General features: G+C 36.2%; 1 protein-coding gene across 2 annotated transcripts in view; it reads left to right on the top strand.

The window, feature by feature from the left end:
- Positions 1-7,237, top strand: part of ALG5 (ALG5 dolichyl-phosphate beta-glucosyltransferase) — a 22,921-nt gene extending 15,684 nt beyond the window's left edge. For both annotated transcript variants that reach the window (XM_085320646.1, XM_085320647.1), the window contains exons 9-10: positions 4,795-4,880; positions 5,941-7,237. In XM_085320646.1, the coding sequence (XP_085176772.1) occupies positions 4,795-4,880; positions 5,941-6,053 (199 nt within the window). In that variant the 3' untranslated portion in view covers positions 6,054-7,237. The remainder of the gene's footprint in view (positions 1-4,794; positions 4,881-5,940) is intronic.
- Positions 7,238-8,417: the final 1,180 nt, after the last annotated feature.

Raw genomic sequence — 8,417 nt, 5'->3', positions numbered from 1 at the left:
CAAAGTTTTGACATTAGTTTGAAATGAGAGCAACCTCTTGAACAGAGAGCATATGCTTTGCATTTTAGGTTCTGAATCTGATTATACCGCTAATCTATTTTTCAGAAATGGATGGAGCACATTTTTTAAATTAAAACTTAAAAGAAAATTAAAAGGGATATTTTAAAAGCATAGTAGAGACAGTTGGAATTACTCACTTCCAGATTCCAAAAGAAGCTCTGTTTTTGCATCTACAGTCTTGACCTGAAAGATGTATTTTTTTTTTTTTTTTTTTAATATATTGAATTATAATGCACAGGAGGAAAACTAGAAAATTAGATGGCCTCACTGGGAGAATTTTCCTATCTAAAATTTTCTCATTGACCTTCTTTGCCTACAAGAAATATCATAAATTTTCTTCTGTCCTGAAAATGTCTTTCCTTGCATAAGGAAACTACAGATGGCAGCAGTTACTGTCCTGTCTGGAATATTGGTCAAATAGGGAAATTTCAACACCGTTCTAGTCCAGTCTTGATTGGCACACTCTTGTGATTGGCAATTTATAATGATTATAAGAAAATCAGCAGATCACTGATTGGATAAAAAGAAAAAAGATGTTGGTATTACTTTTACATATAAAATTGACACTGTGCWCTGAACGCGTCATTCTATTTCCCACTTGTACTGAGTGTGTGAACTTTTTAAATATTGATGTTTGTTTTTGTAATTTATTGCTAATCTCTACACATGCACTTAAATGTAAGAATTACAGAAAAATCAATGATCATATTATATAAATCTGCTTCCTGTAGCAGTGTGTTATTTTTTTCCCCCACTCCTTTGGCCATTTAGACCAAAACTAACAGTAGAATTAATTGTTTTTTCCTGGTTTTGTGTGTGACCAGTAGAATTGTTTATGAATGTCTAATCTATGCAAAACTATCATGCTGTTGTAACTATGTCTGTTTCAGCTTGAAGTAAAAAATCCGCCTCTTAGCAGGCATATGTGAACTTTCAAAATCCCCAATACAGACACAACTGTATTGGCAGTTTAATACTCTTGACAGTGTATTTTATTCTTAAAACTCTTTGGCCATTGAAAGTTGTGTGCCCATTTAAAGAGCTTGCTGGAACAGCACATCTTTTTTGATTTTAGAAAATCTTGAATTCCAGTTATAATAGTATAACTGAAGGCTTGATTTTGAAACTTGAAACATTTAATATCAGTATTGACACACCAGCAAAAAGAGCTAACTGCAATTTCAAAATACAGGGTAAGTTTTCAGGATAGATATTTTATAAGCTGAAACATTTTAAGGATTCACTTTAAAAAGGTTGAATTCAGTTAAATACGCTGCTGACTTGGTGTTCAACCAAATTTTAGCCAGCATGGTCTTAAATTGTAACTTAAGCAAAAGTACTCCTCRGCTTAAACACAATGATGTGAAAAATTTCTCCCTTTTATGTATATTTTAAAATTCGTATTTGTGTAAATTAACACATAATAGAGGTACTATTAGAAATAGATGGGGAAGTTGTTTGCACCATGCATTTTGAGTGCCCAGCTTTGGGTGCTTAGGTTGGAACCTGAACTTTCTATATGATCAGGAAAGAGTGTCAAGCTTTTCTAAGAATTCATTCAGGCCAGAGTCAAACTTAAGATAGTCTAAACTGTTTTTCCCTTGTCCAGAGGCTTTTACTTCCACTGTCTGCAGCATAAGCCTCTGAAATACATGGTGTGAATAATTCCCAGCTATTTCTAACAGTGGTTCTGTCACATGGTAGTCACAAATGGATGACTTGCTACATCATGTCAAACACTTGTATTGCACTCACCAGCTCATCCACTGGTGTTTCTTTGATCTTCTCTAGTAGGCTCCAGCTGACGTACCCACACTTAAATCCTGAATGTGGAAACTGTTCTTCTGTACCATCTGGATCTGGTATTTGCAATAGAAGTGTAATACCATCAGTGTACTGAATATACTGCAACCAGCATTCTGCCGTTAACTCTTCTAGTGCACATATTAGGTACACTAAAAGTGGTGGGGTAGTATCCCAGGAGTATGTTACAGAAATCTTTTTCCTTTAAGCTTTGAATAGGGGTTTTTGAATTTGGAGTACATTCACCGTTACACAGATGGCTATCACATGTAACTAACTGTCATTGTGTTCAACTGTGTCAGTGTTCAACCCGATTGATTTCTGTGTTTCACTTTGTGAGCACTGTTTGGTGAACACTTCACCAAACTGTTTAATGTTACTCTACTGTGATGTATTTTGTATGTGCTGACATTCCAGTAATTGGTTATCCATAGAAATTGCTGCAAATGACTATTAGTTCACTAGCGTAATATTTTATGAAGTAATATTTTTAGAGCAGCTCATATACTATAATTCATCAGACAATTAAATATTCTGTGTCTCTTAAGATTTTTAGTCAGTTAAGTAGTATTACAAAATTAGATTTACTCTAATACACATGACTCAGACATTCAAAGGTGTACACATGTATTTTGACTTACGAATGTAAAATGTCAGCAAAAAAACAAATAATACAATTTCAGTAAAAGAGGCCATAACATAATTAATAAAATAATATTCAACCCTCATTTAAAAAAAAAAGAAAAGAAAAGCAGTGAAAGAGCAAGGCGTCTTGGAGCGGATTCAGTTCATTGAGAAAAAACATTAGTTTATTCTTGTAACTGTTTTGGCAATTAAAAGGCCTGTGTCCTTATCAAAATCAGACTTACAAAGAGGTTCTAAATTCTCTATACAAAGCAATCGTGTGGTCTCTCAAGATAGTCTTTGTTTACAGTACTTTTGCGTTTTTTAATGTGGTCCAGAGTGATAGCAGTAGTTTTCCTGTAATATGCACATATAGTGTACGTCCAGATTGATGCTGGACTGGTCATAGTTTCATCAGAAGGTTCATGTTCACCTTCCTGTTCATAGTTGTGTCAAAGAATCATAGAGTCAGTAAGGTTGGAAGGGACCTCTGGAGATCAAAGGGGTTACTAATGACTTCAATTCAAGGAACACTTGAAGCATGAGGGAATAATGTTAGTTTTCCTTTGCATATGTTTTCTCCAGTGGCAAAAGACTTTTTTCGTGTACCTTAAATTCTAATGATTAGAAATCAGTTAAACAAAAACACCCCTATTGGCAATTGAGGACTATAAAGAGGGGGRAAAAAAAATACATAGCAATTAATAATTTTAAGAAACCTAACCAAAAATTTTTATAACTGTGATTTGCTTTCTCCCTTGTCAATAGTAGCTACTGCTGATTTTACATACTGATCTCTACATAAGGAATACAAGCTGTGGTTGCCAAAGCACTTCTGTAACATCAAAAGCTTTAGTGCCTCAGATCCAGAAGGCCTGCTTGAGCATACAATTGAAAGAATGGAATAAACAATTCTCTATGCAGAGAACAGAGAGAATTAAGCATTTTGACAAATTATTGGGTGGCAACAGAGTTTGGCTGACTGTATAGGTTCTTTCCCCAATTTGCATTGCTGCACAACTTACAAATGGTTGTGTCAACAAAAATGAGAGGCAGAAGAGAGAGAGAGGATGAAGGAAGGTCCGAGCTGCTTAAGCCAGCTTTGCCAATGAAGTAAATTCATGTCACACTATGATGAGACCTGAGTCAATGTGAAATGCATTGGAGAGGTGGGTGTGTTTGAAATTCTGCCTGTCTTTTTTTATTTAAACTTCAAACTGCAGTCTAAACTCATCTGGTACTTTGAGCATGAAACATTTTCTTAGACATCTGACATTTTTAGTGCTAGTAGTGCGTCCTTTTTATGTAACAGTGATTCCACATATGACCATTCAATTATTGTGACTTCCAGAGGGAGGCATTTTTGCAGCACTGTTGGCTACGAGGGTACACAGGCAGATTCCCATGTTAGCTATACCTGATTTCCTCAGGAATTTTTTGTTACGAGGTGTCAAGTTGGTTTTGCTTAGGTTTTGACAGTGTCAAAACATACTTCCTGCCACAGCAAATAGTCTCTAGATGCRCTCATGCACAGGCAGAACAAATGCTTTAACAGAAAATGGAATGTCTGTAGTCTGTCCCTTCTTACCTTAAGAAAATTTAAGTTCACATCCCCTGCTTTTGCTGAAGGGTGCCATATCCACAAGGATACCTCATGTCCTGAAGGAGAAGGAAGCCCTTCAGCTTCCTGATGAAGTTTAGTTGTGTGGTAAAATCTTCAAAACTCACTGGTGAGTGATAGAGAATGTGACTCTGAAGTTCAGTTGTTAAAGCTGATAAGAGAGTTTTGGGTCCTTTCTCTCAAAGGGCTTGTGTTAAATGGTTACYGGCTAAATTACAACTGCTGTTCAAGCTCTGTTACTGCACAGTACCTTCTCTGTGCTGCTGCCTTTATTCTTGACTTAGAGAAAACAAGGAGAAGGTGTCAAATCAGTGTAAAACCACAGCAAATAGTCCCCTGGGATGAAGGTGCTAGAGATGTAGATTGACATTGCACGTTAGACTGCCTTAGTCTTTTAAAATGTCTAAACCATGGTGAGCAGTGGTCTGAGCTCTGCATAACATATACCTTTAAAAACAGGATGCAATGAAGTATTGTTGTATGTATACTGGCTATTTTCTGAGTCATTCATTCATGTAACTAATTTCCCATTCATGTGCATTTGACCTTTAGAGTATTGGTATCAACTTYATAGCTACACATCAAGCTCTTTAAATTATATCAGGCTAGAGATTCGATTGACAGTGCTACCACCTTTATTCTGAAAATAAATATTACCATATTTGTTATTTCCTGTTCTACTTCAGGGCATTTGATGTGGAACTTCTTTATATAGCTCAGCACTTGAGAATACCTATAGCAGAAGTTGCCGTCAACTGGACTGAAATTGAAGGTAATTAAATAGTTTACATTTTATAAAATTTCTTAATTTTCAGTCCAGAATAAAATATCCAAGCCTCTTGCCARTGAGTCAAATTTTGTCCAACTTCCTTTCCATATGACTGTCCAATTTTGTGTGCCAGCCTTCTGAACAAGTCATGGGACTTGCCGAGGGTAGTGAGGGGCAGTGAGGAAGAGTAACTATGCGTTCCCACTGGAGACAAATGTAGGTAATTATACTGCTAGGGCAAAGCAGTACTACGTTGGCACATCCTCTTGCTGTAATGTCTTAACAAAAATACTGCAACTGTAGAAGACCTGTGGGCAGGAAGCATTATACTTCAAGGTGTTCACGGGTTGTGTTGTCAGGCAGCTGGGGGCAGTTGAAAAGGTACTTGTCTCCAGCTATTCAGCTCATTTATCCCCTCCCATCAAGTGCAATTTCCTTTTTTTTTTCTTACACTTTTTTTTTTTAACTTGGATTTCTTCTCTACAATACGACCCCTTAACAACTAAAAGTGTAATAAACTACAACAGGATGAAGGATGAAGCAAGCAAGCAAGTAGAGAACATCCTCATCCAACTTTGCTAGAAAAGAGAATGCTTGCTTTCAGTGTGATTTTACATGTGTATTGCGCCTGGTGTGAATGCTGGCAGAGATGGAGAAGAAATTTGTTTAATAGTCTGGATTCTTTACATTACCTGAAGATAGGTATTGATACTATTGCTGTAGGTCTCCAAGGTCACTCAGAAACAATTTGCATAATTATTAGTGCTCAGGTTCTTATTTACCTGAGCAAAACCTTGTCCAGCAGAGAAGGCCATGTACATCCTGTGGCATGTGTTGAGTTACCATACTGTGCTGCCTTCAAACTAGAATATCTCACTCATAGTATAATGCAATTACAAAAAGACAGTAATTTTTGCTATGTAAATTTTTATTAAAATTAAAGTCTAAGCTGAATTTGCTGAGAATGCAGAGGTTTATGACTAGTTAAATGTGTGTCTTGCCAATGTTCATTTTTTTTTTTTCCTAACAATGTCTTTCTGATTTTCTTCCTCCTTAATCACAGGTTCTAAGCTGGTTCCCTTTTGGAGCTGGCTACAGATGGGCAGGGATCTTCTTTTTATACGACTGCGATATATGACTGGTGCCTGGCAGCTTGAAACAAGAAAATATAATTAGGTTATTTACATTTTCCAAATGTATTATTATACTTAATGGAACAGGAGAACAGTTTCAGTGAAGCACAATGGTGATGAAAGCTGAGGTAATTCTTCATTGCTGTTGTTGTATGTGTCATTTCTGCAACATGTATGTGTTTTATAAGATTGTCAATGGGGAACTTGTTTAGAAAAGAGAAAGCATTTCTCAAAAGATTATCTGGTAATCAGGTTTTTATTGTATTGAACAGTAGCTTTAACAGATCCTACATAAATTCTCTCTCCTAAATAAATACATCTGCTTTTGTCTCATCATACATTCAGATTTCTTGCTAGTAAAATTTGTACATGTTGAAAAGGGGCACTGTATATTCTACAAGGTGTAATGTTCTGTCTGTTTTAAATGGCCACAACCATTTGTTTCTGTAGTGTATGAAAATTTACAGCCATATTACAATTTGGAATGATCAATCATGTTTCATGCTGATGCATATTTAGATTCAATGTTATGGGAAACATTAATAGGTTTTACTGAGTTACAGAAATAATGTTCGTAAGGCTGTTCTAAACTTTCAGTAGTCTCTTGACATTCCAAATGTTCTTGTCTGAAGCCGAAATAGTGTGTCTGAGATCAAACTTTAGATTGTCTCCACTGACTGTAGAAGTTCCAAGAGAAAGCACATTTCATTTTAAAATGTTGTCTTTTATAAATAGATTTGTTTCTTACATACTAATGAATACTGTATGTTCAAGGCTAGGAGTTCTTGGCATCTCCAAATCTGTAGTAAAAAGGACATGGAAAAGTAATTCAGAGCATACTAAAATGAGACCCAGTGTACATTGAAGGCCTGTGCATTAGCAATGCCAATTTGAAGTTCTCATGCTTCAAATGAGATCAGAGAGGGGGAAAAAAGATCTTTTCTTGGAAATGTCATACCCTATTACAGAATACAACTCTAAATAATGCTTTTAAAACTATATGGTTGTGGACTGCCAATAAAATAAGCTTGTTTCTCTTTTGGATGCACACACAAATCTGAACATGTTTCAAGCATGAAGTGGGTACAGTTTTACCTTTGCATATTTTTAATCAATAATTTCTCTTCTTCCTTCTTCCAACGGTGTTATGCAATAGGGGATTTGCTCATATTAAAGTTACCTCAGTTTTCTATAAATTGAAGTGTTGGAATAAATTCTCAAAAAATATGTTCAGTTTATTTGGCAGGCTTCGTTCGCTTTGATATTCTGCCTACTACACAAACACCTCTATCACTTTTGCAGAAACAGTCACGTGACTCCTTGCTGCCGTTGCTGGAGTAAAGTATCAGCTTCTCAGTTCTGGTAGAGTGAATTCTTCTATCAGACTTCGAGAGTGATATCTCTACCTCTAATTAAGTTGCCAACCAGTTCTCAGAAACAATTTCCTTAAGTTTTCCTGACGTTTTACCTTAAAACTGTACTTTAAAATTTTCAAATGATGAGGCTTAGGTAATGCATTATTTTCTCCATGATAAGTAAACATCTGATGATCTGTGCTTTCAGAATGTGTGCTTTTGAACAGAATGCCAAAGCTTAGAAATGAGGTGCTAGTATAATCATTTTATTTTAGAAAATTATATTTTCTACAAAGTCTTTCTAAAACTTCATAGATAGTTACTGGAGAATTTATCTCCTTAGTGAGCTGTCTCCTTTAAAAACTCCTGTATGTATATATCATTCCCACAGAATATTTGATGTCTCCCAGCTCAGAGATGCAGATGTAACGTTAGACTTGCTGTACCTTCGTTTTCTTGTGTTCGCACTAGAACTTGTTTCCAAGGRCATCTCTTATGCTTTCTGTGAATTTGAGCCATGGATAAAGTTCACTACAGAGCTTCATAGTCCAGGATCTGTTCTCTGGCCCTGAAGTCAACAGACATGGTAGAGCTCACATCCATATGACTAAGTCTCCTCTCTCCTTCGCCACATCCAAACCGTCTCTTAGAGATAATTCGTGACCTGTGTTGACTCCCAAAACATGCCTGAAAAACGTTTTGAGAGCATGGCATAGGCAGCTGTAGGGGACCTGGCACTTTAGTTTACTTGTATAGGTGTAGCCTGTTCATTGCAGTGGGGATAAAAATTGAACTGAGATATATTAAATAAATAAATAAATAAAAATAAATAAATAAATAAATAAACTGGAACAGATAGAATATAAGGAGAAATTGAAAAGGAGGCTGATCTAGGGCTGATATTGAAAACCAATGAGTGAAATGGAAGAGAGGAAGTATTGAGACTGCATGAGGTATGGGGATGGAATAGCAAGGAACTCAGCAAAGAGAGTGGAAGAAGGGAATAGGGAAGGAAACATTGCCACTGATGTGGCTGAAGTGGCTCACTGAGC

Source organism: Rhea americana, unplaced genomic scaffold, assembly GCF_003343005.1.
Source record: "Rhea americana isolate MKP2758 unplaced genomic scaffold, rheAme1 scaffold_65, whole genome shotgun sequence".
In the NCBI taxonomy this organism is placed as follows: domain Eukaryota; kingdom Metazoa; phylum Chordata; class Aves; order Rheiformes; family Rheidae; genus Rhea; species Rhea americana.
This window is presented reverse-complemented; position numbering and strand designations above follow the sequence as displayed.